Raw genomic sequence first — 21,952 nt, forward strand, 5'->3', positions numbered from 1 at the left:
GCTGGTTTCATTTTGTTGTTGCGGACTTAAACCTTCCAGCAATTTAAACAAAGGGTCCTGGGAATCGATGTAAATCAGACGTCATTCAGAGGTCACAAGCCGAGCATTGCTACCCAAGGGAAAGGACGATCTGCTTTGCATGTTGTCTGCTGACTTAACGAGACTGCCAGTGAATCCAACACTTACTCGGGTCTGAAATTTGCAAATGAGCAGTTAAGTGCACCGAGGGCGGACCTAAGCCTGTGGTTTCTGCACAATTATCTGACCTGGCCCTGTCAATCATGGAGAGGGAGGGGCTGGCAGAAGAAGCATTAGGAGCAAGGGTGCAGAGTGGTTTGGCCCCGCCCTCAGTGCACTTAACTGCTCATTTACATTGGAATTAAAAGTATATGCGTCTCCATTATGAAGCAATGGATAGCTAAGTGAAAGGTATCATTGCATTCAGATGAGCTAGCCCTACAAGACATTGTGCTCGGTTTAAAAGTGAATTTCCTGGTGATGGACTCCCTCCAACACCACATGTGAAAATCTTTCAAATGACTCATTAGAAGGTCACCGAGTTTTCGTAAAACTTTAAATAGGTCAGAGATATATCAAAAGTTTTAAATCGGTGAGGGTCTGAGTGCCGAGAACCCCACCGCTCCCTAGAATGAGGGGAGAGAAGCGCTCACATATTGCACTCTCTCCTCGCTGTAGGGGACGGAATCGAGACGGGCCCATAGACTTTCTATTGAGCTCGTCTCCTGCAGCAAGGTGAACGCTCCTCTCTCCTTGTTCTAGGGACTGTGGGGGTCTCTGCACTCAGACCCCCACCGATCAAAACTTTTGATGTCTCTATGATATATAAAAAGCTTTATTAAAACTCAATGACCCTTTAAAAGCAGTTGTGCAGTGTCAGGATAATGGGGGCCGATCAACTGTATAAAGTGTAATTACTGCTCAGTTTCTCATTCAGTTAATGGCAGGAGCGTGTGCACTTACCCTGAGCTGTCTCTATAGTCTAGACAGCGTGCACGGAAACGTTGGAGAATGCAGCACTCGCTTGGGCACCATGAGCCCATCAAATAGCTGAGGTGCCAGGAGTCGCACCCCCGCCAATCTGATACAGACAACCCATGTGGAGGATAAAGCTGGATTTACACGAGACGATTCTATAGCCGATTATCGGGAAGGAAGCGCTCCTTCCCAAAAGCCGGCTGCTCGTTCAGTAAAGGAGACCGCACCATGCAGCGATCTCCTTCACAGTATGAGGACAAGTGATCGCTATAGCGATCGCTCGTCCCCATACAGAATAATGGCTTCTGAGCAGCACATCGCTGTTTAGTCAGTGGTGTCTGCGTGAACAACAGCATCACCCGATGAACGAGTGTTTCGCTTCTTCATTGGGTGGTGGCGGCACATTTACACAGGCAGATTGTCGGGAACGACGGTTTGCAGGAATGTGGATGATTATTGGCTCGTGTAAACGCAGCTTTAGGCCTCATGCACACTGCTGGCCGTGGCTCATATTGCAAACAGCGGGTCCGCAATATGCGGGCACTGGCCGTGTGCTCCCTGCATGACAGATTCACTTGAATAGGTCCACAATCTGGAGGTGCGGTGTGGAATGGAGGCACAGAACCCCGCGGAAGCACTACGGAGTGCTTCCATGGGGTTTTCTCTCAGTGCAAGTTCTATTTTTTTGCAGTTCGGACAGACCAAGGACCCATTCAAGATGAATGGGTCTGGGTCCATCGCTGCAGCCGCACGGATAGAGTCAGAGGCCTTAGTCATCTATTTACTGACATTGCACGACCCCTTTAATCCAAGGGCGTAAAGGAGGAATTTAAAAGATTTAGAAAACCTACCTTCCATCCTGTGCAAATAATTATATATCTATATACCCACACACATACATACAATCAGTCAACATATCCTCAGACTTCTGGCTTTTATTTCATCTTTGGAAATCTGTTTGCGTGGATGCCAATTTTGGTTACGGTTTCTGGAAGGGTGTAGCTGACAGGACACAATTATATTCAGTTCACCAGTAAGCTAATAGTCTGGGTACTTCCCAGCTGGTGGTAAGAAGAAGGGAAATGCGGCCAAGAGGAAAATATTAGACAATTGCAGTATTAATATCTACCATGTACAGCAACACGGACGGCTTATTATGGCGGTAGTTTATATGTCTAAACATGTCCAGGTCTGGAGAACAATGCAGTCAATGATGGATGTCACTAATGTTAATGGAACCTAAAAGCAGGACTGAGAGATGGCTATATTATACAATGGGTTCCTAGAATCTCTTCTCATCACCTTCTGATTTATAGGTGCACCCAAACTTCTAAGAAATATCATTTTGTAGTTCCAGTACATTATGTTGTAATGTACACTGAACCAACCTGCCTAGAACTTGTCAGCACAGACAAACTTTAAGCGGTATTCCGGTTTCATGAAATTGATGGCCTATCCTCAGGATATCTCATCAACATCAGAGTGGTGGGGCTTCAACTCGCTGGTCTCCCAACGATCAGCTGTGTGAATGGGCTGCGGCGCTAGGGTGAGCGTAGTGTTCTCTTATTGTTTACCTGAACGCCATCCAGACTACAGCTTCAGGCTTTTTCTCTTAAAGGGGTTTTCCGCTTTGTACCATTAATGAGCTGTCCTCGGGATAGGTCATCAATATTAGATTGGCGGGGTTCCAACTCCCGGCGCCCCCGCCGATCAGCTGTTTGAGGAGAACGCAGCGCTCATATGAGTGCTGCCTTCTCTGCTCTGTTTACCTGCTCGCCACAGCAATTGTAATGGTGAGAAGGTGCAATTACAAGTATGGCGTTCTCTTCAAACAGCTGATAGGCAGGGGTGCTAGTGTTGGTCCCCCACCGATCTGATATTGATTGATGCCGGACCTCCACTGGTCCCCATTACAGATAATGGGGCAAAGTTTCAGCTTCCGGCAATGCTGTAATACAGAGAGATGCGGCAGGCTCTTCCCTGCCATAACAGCCTGCGCTAGTGTGAAACTAGCCTTACAAAGCTTGCCACATTACACCAAGGGCGAAATCACTTCACCGTTTTGTTTTCCTTTCTTCTGAAGAACAGAATGAAAAAAAAAAACAAAAAAAAAAAACAAAAAAAAAAAAAACACACAGATTGTTATTTTGATCATCAGTTATGATCAGTTTGCATCTGTTTTGTCAGTTCGGTTAGGCTGGGTTCACATCTGTGTTGTGAACTCGGGCACTGTAATCCGGTCACTGTATCCGGCGTACATGCAACATTTATTTGTCCATCTGAAAGCCGGCATACATGCCGGAAAGCGGCTGGATTACTGCTGGATCCCATTGCAGTGAATAGGGATCCGGCTAAGGATACGGTGAACTCCGGCAGTCTGTTCCTCCACCGGATTTCACAACGCAGATGTGAACACAGCCTTAGGCTAGTTTCACACTAGCGGCAGGGGACTTCGGCAGTCTGTTCCTAGCTCTAGTTCACGTGTGCCCTGGGACTGCCGCTCCGTCCCCATTGACTATAATAGGGGCAGGGCGGAGTTCCAGCAGCGGCATGGCAGCGCACAGCGAGAGGCAGCCTGACTAAAAGTACTGCATGCAGTACTTTTAGTCCGGCTGCCTCTTGCCGTGCGCTGCCTTGCCACTGCAACTCCGCCCCCATTATAGTCAATGGGGACGGAGCGGCAGTTCAGGGGCACACGTAAACTAGCGGCAGAGCGGATCCGACCCGCCGGAGTCCGCTGCCGCTAATGTGAAAGTACCCTTAGAGATCCATGTAAAATAACGGATCTCTGATGGAACTGACACAAACTGATGATTAAAAAAAAGACGGATCAGTTATTTTTTAGTGAAAGCTGATGCTAACTGAGCACAACTGGTGCTTAAAATAACGGATCCTTAATTTTTTTCTGTTCTTCTGATAGATCAGAAAAACAGAAACGGTGATGGCATCAGAGGTTGTGTATAGATCAGACAAATCACTGAATAAAGTGGCCTAACTGGGAGGAAATGCTAAAAACCCCAAATACTGTAGCGCATTTAAAACCGGGGGAACAAAACCTGGTGGGGCTCACAGCCTCCTCCCTCCTCCCATTGTATTTGTGATCTCACTTTAGAGATTTGTGGAAGCTTGGCTGTGAGTTGGACCTTGGCACCTATCAGACAGTGTTCACACACTATAGGTAGGTTTAGCAGTAGGTCCCGCGCCAACTGAGATACCTTGAAGGGGTGCGCAGGCTCCGATATGTTCTTGAACGGAATAGATTGGCTAAAGTCTCATTTTAACATCTAGCGTGAGGGTTTAGCCTTGCATTTTCATTTGCATACATTGTAGTGCACCTTTGCAGCGATTTATTTGTGTATAGATCAGGACCTAAGGAATTTAATGTGTAGATCAATAAGAATGGCCAAAGGCGGCCATATTTAAAGGAGGGTAAAGGGTGTAGTCACACCAAAAGAAATCCCAATGACTTTGTGCGACCACATGAGTGACACTTATTTTCTTACAAGATGTAACTGCTGGACTCCAATTATCCAAAATGTCCAAATCCCCAGGGTGTCTAATCCTTTCACAGCACACATAAAAATACATGTATCTTCTTCTCCATGCTGGTGACAACTAGGGGATGACTTTCACATCGGGGAAAAAAATGCCCAAAAATGGTGCCGCGTCTGTATCATTTGATTGACTCAATGACTCAGATGTAACACTGATAATTGGCTGCGTGAGATCCTGGCGCTGAAGTGGACTTATTCAATCCCATTTCAGCTCTCCTACGAGACCACCCACATTTTGGCACCCATGGTCGACATGCAACAGGTTGCACAAATAAAACATAAGGGAACAGTCACTGGTTGCCGGAGAACACACAAGTGCAGTGGGTACGCAGTGTTTGTCTAGCTTATTCTTAATAAAAAAAAAAAACGTACTGTCTTCTCCGCTGCCTTAACTTCACCCAGTTAAAGGGTGCGGGACATTCCTTGGAGAAGTCAGCATGCCGAGTCAAGTCCAACAGATGGAGCAGAAGTAGACTGGGCTGAAAGCCAGCTGTTTTAAAAGGTGTGCCAACCTCTTGCCAATCTGCTGTGTTCAGCTTGTCAGGATTCCCCAAGCAATTTGCTAAGTTGACAGAAGTGAGCTACCTATGTACAAAAATGTGATTTTGAGCTTACAAGTAGGAAACGTCGTCAAATTTATGGCAAGAAGTCGTACATATTTTTGCAGACTGCAGATCGGTGCAGATCACATTTCTGCTAATAAGTTCAGGGGTTTTCATTCCATACTCAATGCAGGTAAAAAAAAGGACCTCCAAAGAATAGGACCGTCAGATAGATTTGGAGAGACTGGCATGGGAAGAGAGAGGTACATTTAAGAAGCTGCTGACTGGTGTCCAAACTGTAAGGTCAACTTAGTGCCGGAAAGAACAGAGCAGGACCTTGAAGGGGAGAAACACCTTGCATCATAGGGATTCTGCCTGAAGCATTTGTATATAAATCGGTGGCCATGATTAAATTAGGGTCACTGCCATGTGGCTGGTAATTTTTTATGGGTAATTCTTTCAGGTGGGCACACTGGTGTGTAGTGGTTCTTACTATACACAGACTGTAAATCCAACAGTGTGAATCTCTCCTTACAGCTGTAGATATCAGTGATAAGTCAAACCTATGCCAGCACCCTAAGGGTAAATGCATACGTTCAGGATTTATGTGTGGAGAATCCACCCTGAAATCTGCAGGTGTTCGCAGGGAAATCCACCATCATTTGATGCAGATTTGGTGCATGCGGATTTTACTCTCCCCATTGAAGTGAAGTGAATAGAGAAAATCCGGGCAGGAAAAATAAAATAAATTGACCTGCACCGTAGGTCAAAATCCGCAGGGAAGAAATCTATATTGTGTACGCGAGAATTTCAAATTCTCATAGAATACAATGTGCATGACCTAGGTTGCAGATTCCTACAGCAGGGCAGGAAACCAAAAGGGGTGGTACACACCCCTCTACTCCTCCAAATTGTCCTCCTTTAAATTATTCTTATTTTTTTTAGATATATATGACAGTGCGATCGCTCATCCCCATACAGCAGAGGTGATTGCTGCATGTGAATGTAGCTCTCACCTATGCTCACTTTCAGACAGTTATTGCCTGGTCAGTCAGGCTGTGTAATGAGGATTTTAAAGGGAGGAGAAAAAAAATAACTTGCGTTGCTGTACTTTAGGTCCAAAAACGAGGTGCAGATATTGTAATAAACTTAGAGATGAGCGAATCAACCCGTCTCATTAGCTGGACTTCTTCATCTGTGGGGGGAGCTGTCCTGACAGGTGAAGAACCGCCAACCAGCCGTATGATTGATTGGGACATCCGGCCCTATCAGCCTTGTCAAAATCAGTTTGCTAGAATCAATTCACTCATTCCTAGTCAGAAGTCTTGATCAGTAGGGATCAGGGTGAGGGCTCATGCAGAGGCACCGACCGTAGGACTGCCGTATGCAGACACAGGACCCATTCACTTGAATGGTGTCTGCGATCCGCACCACAAAAAAGTAATGCATGCAAGTGAATGGGTCCACATCTGTGATGCGGTGCACAAACGGTCGGTGCCCATATTTTGTGGACCTGCCGTTTCCGGGCCGCAATACGGGAATGGCTGTGTGCATGAGCCCTGGGGCAGAGAGCAATATTCTGTAGATGTAGCCAAAAAAACTAATGGAAAAAATTCTTTCTAGCCCAAAATGTGTAAAATGTAATGTTAAAAAAAAAAAAAAAAAAAGCAGCACCGAAAGTTGTCCATGGCCCAAGTTGTGTCTCCTGCATACCTAAACTGAAGCATCAATAGCTTCCCACAGACCAAGAAAGAAGTAAACTCCTTCTAATGTACTTCTCATAGTGGAGAATGAAGCAATGGATCCTCTGTCTAGACAGGTAGCCTTTTCATGATCTTGTATGTGCCGAATAATGGTCCCGTGATTGGACTTGTTCTGTTACATAACTCACGACCCAGACGGCCGGCGGACTGTAAGGACACATCAGGCCTCGGCAAGTACACAGTTCAACCTCAGGTCTCGCCTGGGAGAATGATTGTCAGTGAAAACTGTCAGGATATACAAGACAAAACATACGATGACTAATATGTTCTGCCATTTGTTCTATCTGTCCTTCCCTTATGTACAAAGCTGGAAAATATCTTCCATATTCAGATGCATGGGGAAACGCACATTATTGGCAAATATGAACCCCATCGGGGGCATGAGTGATGACAGGAGCTGAGAAATATGTTGGCGCTCTCTAAACAATCGATATAAGCCTCGGGGCAAGACTGACATGAGCCACCTTATCAAACTGTCATTTTACAGCTTACAGAAAAGTGATAGCAATCAAGCTACAACGAGGGATGAGCGAACTTCTACAAGGCTCAGGCTATCTAAGAATTCCGTTATGGATTCTGCTACCATAAGTTATGGTCCGTAGTAGCGGAATCCATAACGGAATTCTTAGATAACCCGAACCTTTTACGCCGAACTTTAAAACAGAAGTTCGCTCAACACTACCTACAACTACTACCCAAAATGCTCCAGTGGCGTGCATGTTGGACTATGCTCACATGTTCTTCACGTCTATGTCTGAAATATGCTGGTGGCAAACATCTCTGGCACCATACATCTTCAGCGCAAGAAAGGACTGGACAGATAAAATCCAACATATCATATATTTTGTATGTGATGACATAAATCTCATGTCTATGGCCAAAGTAAGGTGCCAATTTCCTTCCTAATCTCAGCTTACATTAAAGGGATTTTCCAGGAGTTCAATAGGGATGGCCCATCCTCAGGATAGGTCACCAATATCTGATCGGTGGCGGTCTGACTCCCAGCTCTCCGGTGAGGAGCTCACAGCTCACCAAGCACAGTGCCGTACATTGTATAGCTGCTGTGCTTGGTATTGTAGACCAGGCCCTTTCACTTGAATGGGATTTAGCTGCACATAGACCATGGGACTGTTGAACGTAAAGAGGCTGCGCCGCTCACTGTAGCGACGTGGCTTCTTCAAAACAGCAGATTGGCAAGGCTGCAGGAGTCAGACACCCATCAATCAGATATCAATGACCTGTCCTGAGGATAGGTCATCAATATAAAAAAGTGGACAACCCCTTTAAAGGTATGACTAGCCCTCTAAACAGGTTTACGTGCGAGTTATGTCGGGAGAGTAATCGTATCTAAATAAGACCGTTAAAGGGACCGCCGCTGCCGCTTCTCCCTCCGCACATGGATGAAAACATCCAGTGTCGTGGGGGGGCAGCCAATGGCAGGCGGGGACGAGCCTCCCTAGCGTTACCCGCGATGCTAGGGAGGCTCGTCCCCCTCGACACTGGATGTTTTCATCCGTGTGCAGGGAGAAGCAGCAGCGGTGGTGCGGGAAACAGGAGTGGCGCAAGTATATAACCAGTGAGGGACCCGGCCCGTGTGTGTGTGTGTGTGTGTGTGTGTGTGTGTGTGTGGGGGGGGGGTTGTTGAGAAGTTGTATAACCCATCATCCAGCATCCAACTCCAGAAACTGACGGCAGACCACCCCTGCCCTGGAGGGTGTAGCAGGACGTGACGCAGAGAGATCGCATTACACAGGTGCTTCTGCCTAGAGGGACAACCATGGAAATAAGACTTCACAATCTTGTATTCAGCTAAATGTTCATTTTGACACACTCGTAGAACCTGCGTGTCTCCAAGTGTGCAACCAACAATGAAACCTATAATTAAAGCGTAGATAATGTCAATAATGGAGACATGCTATTACATCTTGTCACAATATACCACCTCTGTTACAAAGCTGGAAACACTCTGATATTGTGGAGCAGGGATGGGAAAAAATCCCAGGAGACAGGCAGCCAGTGCACCTTGAAATTTGACATTGGAGCATAACATTTTTAATGGTTTTCTGTCCCTTTAAAGGGGTTGTCCCACAAAAAATATTCAACAGTTTTCAAACCAGCACCTGGATACTTTTGTGATTGCATGTCATTAAAAACTAGCTACTCAGTTAGGGTACTTTCACACTTGCGGCAGAGGAATCCGGCAAAACGTATGCCAACTGAATGCATTTTAAGGCCTCATGCACACGACCGTTCCGTTTTTTGCGGGCCGCAAACCACAGAGCCGCAAAACACGGAAGCCGCCTGTGTGCCTTCCGCAATTTGCGTTTTTTTTTGGGCCGGAGATAAAACCGTAGCATGCTGCGGTATTATCTCCGTCCTGATCAGCCAGAAAGACTGAACTGAAGACATCCTGAAAGGATTGCTCTCCATTCAGAATGCATTAGGATAAAACTGATCAGTTCTTTTCCGGTATTGATCCCCTAGGACGAAACTCTATGCCGGAAAAGAAAAACGCTAGTGTGAAAGTACCCTTATTCAACGCAATATATCTGTAGAGCGCCACCTGCTGTTTGTTCTTTTCTTATTTCTTTGTCCTGCTCACTGAGAAGGCCGCACATGCTCAGTTTCATCCTGCAACTGCCTCCTGAGCTGTGATAGGGAGAGCTGAGACACGCCTCCTGAGCTGTGATAGGGAGAGCTGAGACACCCCTCCTGAGCTGTGATAGGGAGAGCTGAGACACGCCTCCTGAGCTGTGATAGGGAGAGCTGAGACACTACTCCTGAGCTGTGATAGGGAGAGCTGAGACACGCCTCCTGAGCTGTGATAGGGAGAGCTGAGACACGCCCCCTTAGCTGTGATAGGGAGAGCATGGACACGCCCCCTTAGCTGCAGCAGAAAAGACATTCCCCTGAGCTGCCAGCTTGATATAAATCTAGCAGAGCAATGAATAGGGAGATCTCTGGATCCATGTGAGGTACAGGGCTGGTTCTAGCTTTGTTAGAAACAGTTTGTCATGCATTATATGTCGTCAGATTTTCATTTTTCACATTATTTATGGGATAATCCCTATAAAGGGTTTGCCTGGTTTCAAGAGGAAGTCAGCAGGACCCGGCCAGGAGAACTGGAGCTGTGGTGCTGGATCTGTCGGACACGTACTTTCCAGTTCTTTATTTTGGACAGATCCCAAGGGTTGACCAGTTTCTACTTGAAACCAATCAACCCCTTTAAAAGCTGTCCATACATATGAGATGTATGTTGTCCGAGCCAACCGATTTTTGCCTACTATTTAATGTGTATGGGGGCAACCCAACTCTTCTGTGACAGCAGATTTTAGGCGAAAGGGTTGGACATGTTGAATTTCAACATGCCCAATCCTTTTGTTTTCGCTCGCAATAAGACGCCCACTAAAGGTGTTTGGCCGCGGCGTTCTTCCAATTTGTGACCCATTTCTGCTTGGCTGAACCACTGAGCATGCATGTATATATGTAACCCTTATGGCTTCTCTGAAGGACATGCACTGTATATATTTCCAACAATGGAAATTGGGAAACTTATCTGAACTGAAGTATAAGCAGAGACTGACATGAATGCAAATCTTGATTTGTTTTCTAGGATTATTTTTTCTTATTTTTATCTTTTCCTGAAACTAATTTAGACTTCACTGTGACATTGCACAATGTTCAGACAAACAAATGAGGAGGTCGCCCTTATATTGTCACCACATGTTATCTGCTCTAAGGGCAAACCAAACTTTTTTATTATTTTTTTTCTACAAGGAAGCAACTAAAGAACAAAAACAAATTCCGACTCGTCATGTTGTCAGATAGGTCTGAGGACAACCGATAACCTTCTTCCTGGACATTTTGCAGGAAGTCATTGTACAGATGGTCTATACATTTGAAGATAAATTATATGATGGGGGAGCTCAGGAATATTCATGTGGTTGTAGTCAATACCCAGCAAAAAAAAAGGCACAAAAACTAAAAAAGCTAGCCAGCGGTACCTCTGGAAAAATCCACACTCATCTGCTCCCCCGACATTCCAAATTCCAGCTCCCTGGCTCATTTCACTGGTCTTCCATTCCAGGTCTGTCAAGGTTTTGATTGAGGCTGAGTGCTGCAGACAATGACTGGCCTCAGCGGTCTCAGTCCATGCAGAAGTTGACAGGTGGGGATGGGGCAGACTAGAAACTTCAAGTCGCCCTGGAAAAAAAAACTAAAAGTGGCCACATGTTGTAGGAGGGTCCAAATTGACAGAAGGCGAGGCAACACAAGGCGGCAGGAATATAAGAAGTGGGCGGGGCCTGCAATACCATTGTACAGAACAAAATACCATAGAGCAGCACAAAATACTGCCGCCCACACCACAGTATACAACTGTATCATCGCCCTGAGGACAGCAATACAGTTGAGTGAGTTTTCCACGCGGGTGCAATGCGTGACGTGAACACATTGCACCCGCACTGAATCCTGACCCATTCATTTCAATGCATCAGTTCTGCGTTGGTTGAAAAACGCAGCATGCATCATGTTCTATAGGCTTCATGCTAGGGATCGACCGATATTGATTTTTTAGGGCCGATACCGATAATTTGTGAACTTTCAGGCCGATAGCCGATAATTTATACCGATATTCTGTGAAATTTAATTTTTTGAAAAAAATAAAAAAATCCTACACACATCTGCTGAAAATAAATATTTTTATTGTTAATGTGTATTTATTTTTTATTTTTTTTGTAAATCTTTCTTTTTTATTTATACTTAATATTTTGGTGTTTATTTTTACTAACTTTTAACCCACTTTAGGGACTAGAACCCTTGTCCTATTCACCCTGATAGAGCTCTATCAGGGTGAATAGGACCTCTCACTGTCCCTGCTGCAGCAGCATGGAGCTGACCATGGCAGCCAGGGCTTCAGTAGCGTCCTGGCTGCCATGGTAACCGATCTGAGCCCCAGGCTTACACTGCTGGGGCTCCGATCGGAGGAGGAGGGGACCCTGTGGCCACTGCCACCAATGATTAAAACTGGGGGGGCTTGGGTAGGGGGCGCACTGCGCCACCAATGTTTTTAATACGGGGGTGGGGGGCGCACTGCGCCACCAATGAAGATAAATCTCTCATTTATTCATATACAGGAGGCGGGAGCTGGCTGCAGAATCACATAGCCGGCTCTCGACCTCTATGAGCGGTAGCTGCGATCCGCAGCACCGAAGGGGTTAACTACCGCAGATCGCAGCCTCCGCTCAGAGGTCGGGAGCCGGCTATGTGATTCTGCAGCCAGCTCCCGCCTCCTGTTCAATTTGAATGAATAAGTCAACATCATTGGTGGAGCGGTGGCCACAGCCCCTCGTCTTCTCTCCTCTCATTGGCGGCAGCAGCAGCACAGGGGGAGGAGACACTGCTTCCTTCTCCCCTGTGCTGCTGAGGGAACACGGAGAGCACTGAGAGCAGCGCGATCTGTGTTCCCAATACGTTATCGGAATATCGGCAAAATAGATGCCGATACCGATAACGGTCAAAATCCTGAATATCAGCCGATAATATCGGTAAAACCGATAATCGGTCGATCGCTACTTCATGTACACGACCGGTGTGTTTTGCGGTCCGCAGTTTTGCGAAACGGCACGGATAGCCATTGATATAACTGCTATTCTTGTCCGCAAAACGGACAAGAATAGGACAGGTGATTTTTTTTGCGGACCACGGAACGGAGCAACGGATGCGGACAGCATCTTTCGCGGCCCCTTTGAAGTGAATGGGTCCGCATCCAAGCCGCAAAAACTGCGGCTTGGATGCGGACTTAAACAACGGTCGCGTGCATGAGGTCATATTCTGCGTTTTTCACGCAGCCATGGCCCCATATAAAGTTTATGGGGCTTCACTGATGGTTGCTAAGAGATGTTGTATGTAAACCTTCCGTTTTTTATCACACGCGTGAAAAACGCATTGCACCGGCGCAGAAAAAACTGAACGCAATCGCAGACAAAACTGACAGAACTTGCTTGCAAAATGGTGCGAGTTTCACTAAACGCACCCTGAACGCATCCGGAGCCAATACGTCACGCTCGTGTGAAAGAGACCTAAGGGCACCCGCGGACGATGGCCAGGGGTATAAGTGCCTGATGCTGCTAAATTAATTAATGCTGAGAGCATCAGATCATTATGTACCTGGCTGGTGGCCATGAGGAGGGCTTGGGTAGCCCCATGGACATTGACCCGCCGGGAAATTTCCCTGTAGGGTCCATGGCCAGTCTGCCCCTGGATGGGGACCGGAAGACTAGAGAAGAAAGCCAGGGAGCAGGAATAGTAGTAGGAAGCAGGTGAATATGGATTTTTCCACAGGCAAAAAACAAAAACAAAAAAACCCTTTCCCTTAAGGTGGCCCTCCAGTTCACAGTAAAAATCTCACTACATACGTACGCAGAATGTAAAGTTAGGCGTGATATACACATAGGATAGCTGTCGGCTGACTGTCCGTTCGGCTGACAGCTAGAACTCCCGATCCCCTAGTACACCTGTTTGGCTCAGCCGATCAAGAATGTCTTCTCAGTAGGAAGAAGGGGAGGAAGCCGCTGTCCAATCGTTAAGTTGAGGGGTCTCCATGCACATAAGATGGTTGGCCAAGCCAGCAAGTTCAGCCGACATACATCTAATGTGTGCGGCCATCTTTAACATTCCCTGTGCCATCCTTTTCAATGTTGCCTCCATGGTTCGTCCCATCCCCTTGTTCCCTCTATGTATGTAAAATGCCATCGACGCTGGTCCATCCAAGTGCAGAGAGGGTCTCAGACTACCGAAACACAGTGCACAGGGTTGTCGGGCAATCTGGGGGCCATTTTACATATGTGAAGAGGGGCAAATACATTTTCTAGTACATATCACGATGAACGTGTAAATCATTTCTAAGCTAACCAACCAAAATTGTGCACGTTTCTGGCATCCCGTTGCCAGCCGTGGCCACCAATGAGTGGACCCGATAACCCTACTACTCAACCATTCTCTGCTGCGCAGGTCCGCGTCGTCGTGGGACTTCTTCCGCTCCTCTCCGCCCAACGTGGATGAACTGAGCAGCGGCGGAAAGTTATTATTACCAGGCAATTGGGGGATAAAGAAGAAGCCAGCGACATGTAGGACAATAGGAAATCCAATCAGACAGACATGTCTTGTGGCATGTAAAGTAGTTTACTAAGCTTTTATGTGCAGGCTGGATTTAAGGGCTGTGTGAAGTATTGAGAGAAGCTCCCTTTAAAATTCGTTCACACAGGAACCTGTCCGACAATAGGCAGAACTTATGGAGAACAATTATTTCCTCCTCTTTTAGTGCATTAATTTCCATCATACATGATCATGTGCCCCAGTAACATCTGCACAAAAACCCCTTTTCCAGCATGTCTGACGTTTTTGACCAGTTGACCAGATTTTCATTGGTTGGATATACCAGCTTTGAAACCATAAAATCACATAGTAAAAATTATATATATTTAAGAAGGAAGCTTATGGTTAAAATAACAACTGAACGATTGTTTCACCCCCAGGAACACATATTTTAGCCCATTATGGCTGTTACAGTCGCTCACACTGGCCATACCGTACGTGCTCAAGGACATTGGACGGAGGATGAACAAAATTACTGGGAAGTTCTTTCAAGTTAAAGGACGAAAGATCTTTAGTTTAAAGACATCTGTCAGTAGATTTGTCCCTATGACACTGGCTGACCTGTTACATGTGCACTTGGCAGCTGAAGACGTCTGTGTTGGTCCCATGTTCATATGTGCCCGCATTGCTGAGAAAAATTATGTTTTAATATATGCAAATGAGGCTCTAGGAGCAACGGGGGCGTAGCCATTACTCCTAGAGGCTCTGCTCGCTCTAACTCCCGTGCATTCTGCACTTTGGTTGACAGGGCTAGAAGTGATGACGTTTGATTGACAGGGCCAGGCAGTGTAAAGTGAAGAGAGAGCAGCAGTTGCAGAGAGATCAGAGCCTCTAGGTGTAATGGCGACGCCCCTGTTGCCCCTAGAGCTTCATTTGCATATAGTAAAACATCATTTCTCTCAGCAATGCGGACACATATGAACATGGGACCAACACAGATGTCTTCAGCTGCCAAGTGCACATGTAACAGGTCAGCCAGTGTCATAGGTACAAATCTGCTGACAGATGCCCTTTAACCTCTTAAGGACACAGGGCGTACCGGTACGTCCTGAGAATTTCCGATCACCGGAGCGCCGCCTGCGGTGATCGGAACAGAGTGCCTGCTGATGTCGGCGATCGCAGAAAACCGCAGGTCAATTCAGACCTGCGGTTTTCTGCATTTCCGGGTTATTCGGGTCTTTGATGACCTGATAACCCGGAAAGGACGGTGATCGGTGGTGTGATTATACACCACCAATCACCATCCTGCGATCCTGTGAGGTGGCGATCACGCAACCTCTCAGGATCGCCTGCGATTGGTCCCCATGCGGCATGTGGGCTGAGCGCGGCAAGTTTGAATCTCCGCCGCTGCTCTCCCCGCTCATTCCGGTCCGTGGAGGGGGGAGAGCAGCAGGAGATCGCGCTGCCCACCGACATTGTGAGTTTTTGGTGCTATCAGGCACCTTAGGAGGCAGGGGCAGGCAGGCAGTGGGAGGTGTAGGCAGGGGTAGTTAGGGCAAGTTTAGGGTTAGATTAGGTAAAAAATAAAATAAAATCTTTTTTGGTCTGTGAGCCCCCTGATCGGGAGTCTGGGGTCCCACCGTGTGGCCGTAGAGTAGTGTATGACCACATATGGGGTGTTTCTGTAAACGGCAGAGTCAGGGCAATAAAGATACAGTCTTGTTTGACTGTTAACCCTTGCTTTGTTAGTGGAAAAAATGGGTTAAAATGGAAAACTGGCAAAAAAATTAAATTCTGAAATTTCATCCCCATTTGCCAATATAGACATATGGGGAATGTAAATTAATAACTATTTTTGAGTTATTACTATGTATTGTAGAAGTAGAGAAATTGAAAGTTAGAAATTTGCTAATAATTTTTCCCAAATGTTGGTAAATTTGGTAATTTTTTTAATAAATAAAAATTATTTTTTTTTACTCAATTTTACCAGTGTCATGAAGTACAATATGTGATGAAAAAACAAACAAACTATCTCAGAATGGCCTGGCTAAGTAAAAGCGTTTTAAAGTTATCACCACATAAAGTGACACTGGTCAGATTTGCAAAAAATTGTGAAAAATGGCCTGGTCCTGAAGGTGAAATAAGGCTGTGTCCTGAAGGGGTTAACATAGCCACTTTCTTTCCAGATGATGACATTGTGTCACTGGTTGAATGAAATGATCATTCATTGTTAAATTTAACCTATCGAACATTTGTTATGGCTGAAATAGTCCACATTCATCTACTTAGGGCATCGTGCACACGGCACCCATTTTTATGGGACAGCAGTTGGGCGTCATCCGTCTGCTCTCCGCATCCGTGTGGCCTTTCTGCAAATTATAGAACAGGTCTTATTCTTGTCCTTTGCAGACAAGAATAGGGATTTTTACAGATGGGACTGAGAAAATTGCAAAAAGGAACACGACTGGTATCGATATGGGGTGGGTCCATGGTTTGTGAACCGCAAAATGGACACGGTGGTGTGCATGAGGCTTTAGTCTAATATGTATGGTCACCTTCATGCATTTATTCAGTCAGAATACTATCACTTGCAGCTGGAATATATTTCAGGTTTCTGAAATCCCACAGCTTTTCGACCACCTTGTAACCGTGATCTGCCTGTAGCTGGTGTTATCACGGAACGAGGTTACGATCTACAGGAGAGTAATGGCCGTTCATGCGGCGGAGGAGGATCACACGGTGGTGTCCACAAGAAAACTGTACCAATGAGGGCTCATTCAGATGGCCGTTTGCCGTCTGCAAAAATGTGGATCCGATTTTTTGCGGATTAGATGGAGACCTATTCACACAAATAAAACATGCCCTATACTTGTCAGTGAAAATCATGACGTGGCCTAAGGGACACTTCCTTCTTGGCACAGTCCCAAAATCCACATGGAAATAATCCACGGCCGTGTGGATGGCATTGCAGGCTCCATGAAGAAAAAAAATAAAATAAAATTAGCCATGTGAACAAGCCCCAATTCAGCAGATGCAGGTATTTCGCTTCACACCTGACATGACATGGAGAGCGCCTGAACCTCTGGACGAAGTAAAATAAACCGACTTTATCACCTGGCAGAAAATGCCTAAACTAGAGATAAATCCGTGGTGAGAAGTCGTAGCTCTGCGGAAACGGTGCTCTTGTGTAAGAGGTCTTGTGGTCGGGCATAGCGTGTACTGATAACACGATCACGCCTATCGCTGCTGCCTCTTCTAGTAAACCAGACTGTGAACGGAAGTCGAAACCAGACACCATAAACATCACTCCCAACATGGAGCAAGAGAAACTTACAGCGCAACAGCCCCCACGTGATCTGCAGACTGGTCCCCTCCGCCAACATTTTTTCTCTTTTTCTGTGATCAGGACAATTACACCAAAAGCTTTTTACGTAGCTCATCAGAGATCATTGATCGGTAATGGGCGCAAGATTTTGCTGGAAATTCCACAGTTTAACTTGTTAATGTCTGCACAGTTTTTTGGGTGAAAACTGCAGAAATACTGGCAAAAATTAAAGGGGTTATCCAAAGTGTAAAACATGCCCCCCAATGCCCAGGCCCCTCACATAGATTAGACCTACCCTGCTCCCCGGCACCTGTGTTGCTCCTGATCCCTGCACGGCCGCCGCTGCGTCTCCAAAACATCTGGCGACGGGGGGGGGGGGAGCAGCTAATATAGCAGACTGCAACGGGGATGAGCTTCCCTAGCGGAACCCAGATATGCAACGGCGGCCATGCCAGCGCAGGTGTTGGGGAGTAGGCAAGTATAATCTATATGAGGGGCATGTTTTAGACTTTGGATAACCCCCTTTAAGCAGCCAATTAACAACAAACAGTCTGTCACTACTGGGACCATACCCTTAAAGGGGTATTCCGGTTGTTTGAAGTTATCCACTATCCACAAGAGAACTAGTAGATTGGCAGGGGTTCCTACCAGAGGATGCTTGTAATCAGTTATACTGGCTAAGTAATGGGTTCATTTGTCACCTTCCCTTACATGCCTGTATTGTATGCAGTGATACAGACTGTTAGCAGAGTATCACTTCTCAGTCCCATCAGCTGACCGCTTATGTGAAGCCTTATCTCTGAACTCCCAACCTCAAACACTCATTTAAAGCCTGTATTAGGCTACTTTCACACTGGCGTTTTGGTTTCCGCTTGTGAGATCCGTTTCAGGGCTCTCACAAGCGGTCCAAAACTGATCGGTTTTGCCCTAATGCATTCTGAATGGATAAGGATCAGCTCAGAATGCATCAGTTTGCCTCCGTTCCGCTCTGGAGGCGGACACCAAAACGCTGCTTCGGATCTGTCCTGACTTACAATGTAAATCAATGGGGACGGATCAGTTTTCATTGACACAATGCAAAACGGATCCGCCCACCATTGACTTTCAATGGTGTTCAAGACGGATCTGTTTTGGAAATGTAAAAGATAATACAAACGGATCCGTTCTGAACGGATGCATGCGGTTGTATTATCGGTGCAGATCCATAATGGATCTGCACCAAATGCGAGTGTGAAGGTAGCCTTAGCGAACATACAGGAAATTGTCGGGAGGGAAGAGCTCCTTCCCGACAATCACCTGCTCGCTAGCAGAGGAGACTGCTGCTATTACATGCAGAGGAGGAGTGACCATTATGCCATTGCTCGCCCCCATGCTGTTTAGTTGTTTGCCGGCAGAAGATTGTGATTAGACAGCGTGACCTGCCGCCTGCAAATAGTGATCTTTTTGCATGCTCGGCGGCAGTATTAGGCTGCGTTCACACGGGCGAGATTTCCGCGCGGGTGCAATGCGGTAGGTGAACGTATTGCACCCGCACTGAATCCTGACCCATTCATTTCTATGGGGCTGTTCAGATGAGCGATGATTTTCACGCATCACTTATGCGTTGCGTGAAAATCGCAGCATGCTCTATATACTGCGTTTTTCACGCAACGCAGGCCCCATAGAAGTGAATGGGGTTGCGTGAAAATCGCAAGCATCCGCAAGCAAGTGCGGATGCGGTGCGATTTTCACGCATGGTTGCTAGGTGACAGTCTATAAACTGTATTACTTTCCCTTATAACATGGTTATAAGGGAAAATAATAGCATTCTGAATACAGAATGCATAGTACAATAGGGCTGGAGGGGTTTAAAAAAAATAAACTCATTAACTCACCTTCTCCTCTTGATCTCGAAGTTCCCGGTCTCTTCTTTACTTGAGTTGTGGGCTAAAGGACCTTTGAGTTGAGTTTACTGATGAGTTGTGGGCTAAAGGACCTTTGGTGACGTCAGATCTCATGCTCCAATCACATGGTACATCACCACGGTGATGGACCATGTGATTGGAGCATGAGATCTGACGTCACCAAAGGTCCTTTAGCCCACAACTCAAGTAAAGAAGAGACCGGGAACTTCGAGATCAAGAGGAGAAGGTGAGTTAATGAGTTTATTTTTTTTAAACCCCTCCAGCCCTATTGTACTATGCATTCTGTATTCAGAATGCTATTATTTTCCCTTATAACCATGTTATAAGGGAAAGTAATACAATCTACACTACAACTAACCCAAACCTGAACTTCTGTGAAGAAGTTCGGGTCTGGGTACCAGTGTCGGTTTTTTATCACGCGCGTGCAAAAAACATTGCACCCGCGCGATAAAAACTGAACATCGGAACGCAATAGCAGTCAAAACTGACTGCAATTGCATTCCTACTCGCGCGGGTTTGCCGCAACACACCGGGACGCATCCGGAACTAATCCGGACACGCTCGTGTGAACCCAGCCTTACACTGCCATATAATCGCTAACTAGCATTACTACGAACGCTCATTAGCGATCATCTTGCAGGAAATCTAACAGTGTACTTAAGACATACTCTTATCAGTTTGATAAGAGTTCAGCTATAATGAGTGTTTATGAGGTCAGGATTTCAGAGATAAGGCTTCACATGAGCGGTCAGATGAAGGGACTGAGAAGTGACACTCTGCAATCAGACTCATGTTTAACCCCTGTATCTCAAAAATGGCAACATTTTTTTAAAGACCGAATGAGAAAATGATTTCAGCCCAAAATGAGTAAAATGCAATCATTTAAAAATTTCCCCAAAAGGTGTCCAATGCCTTTAACGATATTCAGTTTTGATTTCTCCTCATCGGTTCTCCTGTTCAGGACTTGTCATGGTGGTCGTTTATTACAGTCACCATTTTCCATTGTACTTATTCCAACTGAAAGCAAGACTTAACAGGAGCGAAGTGGGTCCGGCTGGAAACCTCTTGGAGCAAAGTGTGATGTCACTCTCTCACACATGTAATTTCCACATTAGAAATGGAGGTGATAAATCCCCTTGAAGTCTTACTGTAATGTGACGGGAAGTTAAGGACTACCTGTTATTATCCATTAACTGGGCGGCCTACTATTACACTTACAGGAACAGACGGGGACATTTCCCACGAATACCTAAAAAGTTACAGGCGCTGCAATTTCCTGTTACTTTACACCTGATGAAACAAGCAGTAACAAAACACTACACCGAAAGTCACGTTTCCAGCCAGGACCCATATCTGACATCAAGTGCCTGCACTACAGTCGTGGTTCACTTGTGAGAAGTCATATTGTCAAAGAATTTACCTTCTAGGCTGCGACCGACACTCTTCTTCCCCACTGTCCGCTTCCTGCAGAAAGAAGACACATTGTGTTACACTTGCTTCCGCCGTATACAATGCATTTTGTAACAAGTGCGCTAGATTATTTAAAGGCTATGTACACCTTAATGTGCATTTTGTTTTTAACATTGCATTTTACTCATTTTGGGCTAAAAATCATTTTTTCAATTGATTTTTATAAAAAAAAAAAAATGTTCAGCTGTTTCTGAGTTACAAGGGTTGAAAAATCAGTTTGTTTGCAAACTGTTACAATCTGTCTTCCTTTGATGTGGTCATCTGACTCATGTGTAGCTATTATATATGATCTCCTGACCTTATAAAGTGTTTTTGAGGTCAAGAGATTAGATCAAAGCTCTACATGGGCCGTTAAGGGCCCTTTACATGGGCCGAGAATCACACAGATTATCGCTAATGAGCGTTCATAGTAACGCTTGTTACCGATGATCTGGCGGTGTAAATGTATTGCCGATTACCTGGTGAACAAGCAAAACTCGTTCATCGGTAATCCGAGCATTTGTGCACATGCAAAAATGATTGTTTACTGGCAAGCAACGAGTCAGTATGGGGGAGATGGCATTAGCAATCGCTCCTCCCTATACTGTGGAGGAGATCGCTGCATGTAAATGCAGCGGTCTCCTCCACCAGCGATCAGCAGAATGTCGGGAAAGAACGCTTCCTTCTTGACTATCTGCTGTAATAGCGTCCTGTGTAAAGGGACATTTAGATGATGGGATTCAAAGACAACAGACTGTGACTGTTTGCAAACAGACTGATTTGTAACCCTTGTATCTCAGAAACAGCTGAACATTTTTAATAAAAAACAATGTAAAAAAATATTTTTAGCTCAAAATGAGTAAAATGCAATCATAAAAAAAACTTGTCCCGAAGGTGCCTTTAAAAATCTCTAACAAATCTGCCATATGGGAAGACGGCATACCCATAAAAACCAGCAGATCAAAAAGGTATCCTGGGTACATACAGCTACATTGACAACGTTCTGCTTACCATGATGCATGCCAGTACAGTCTACCCACCGTCACAACCTCGTACCCAGGTGTAAAAAAATAGCATTTATTAGTATCTGGGAAAGATTGGCAACTGCTGCAGAATCACTTCTAGAGTCAGAGTCAATCACATTGCTTACTAGTGTGCCATGCTGCACCGAGCCGGTGACTGATGAAAGGTCTGTGGCAGTAAATGGAATACTGGTCGTGGCAACATTTTTGCCCATGGTTCATGACCACGTATAGTTGGAGAAATCATATTTTCTAGTTATACACGGGCCTAATAAAATAGGACTACATTGTGTGACACATGA

The 21,952-nt window shown here is 45.7% G+C and overlaps 1 protein-coding gene across 1 annotated transcript in view; it reads right to left on the minus strand.

The window, feature by feature from the left end:
- Window positions 1–21,952, minus strand: part of SSH2 (slingshot protein phosphatase 2) — a 229,781-nt gene that overhangs the window by 100,502 nt on the left and 107,327 nt on the right. Inside the window, exon 3 of the mRNA XM_040423390.1 lies at window positions 20,600–20,643. Within this exon, the coding sequence (XP_040279324.1) occupies window positions 20,600–20,643 (44 nt within the window). The remainder of the gene's footprint in view (window positions 1–20,599; window positions 20,644–21,952) is intronic.

The sequence above is a fragment of the Bufo bufo genome, chromosome 3, assembly GCF_905171765.1.
Source record: "Bufo bufo chromosome 3, aBufBuf1.1, whole genome shotgun sequence".
Classification (NCBI taxonomy): domain Eukaryota; kingdom Metazoa; phylum Chordata; class Amphibia; order Anura; family Bufonidae; genus Bufo; species Bufo bufo.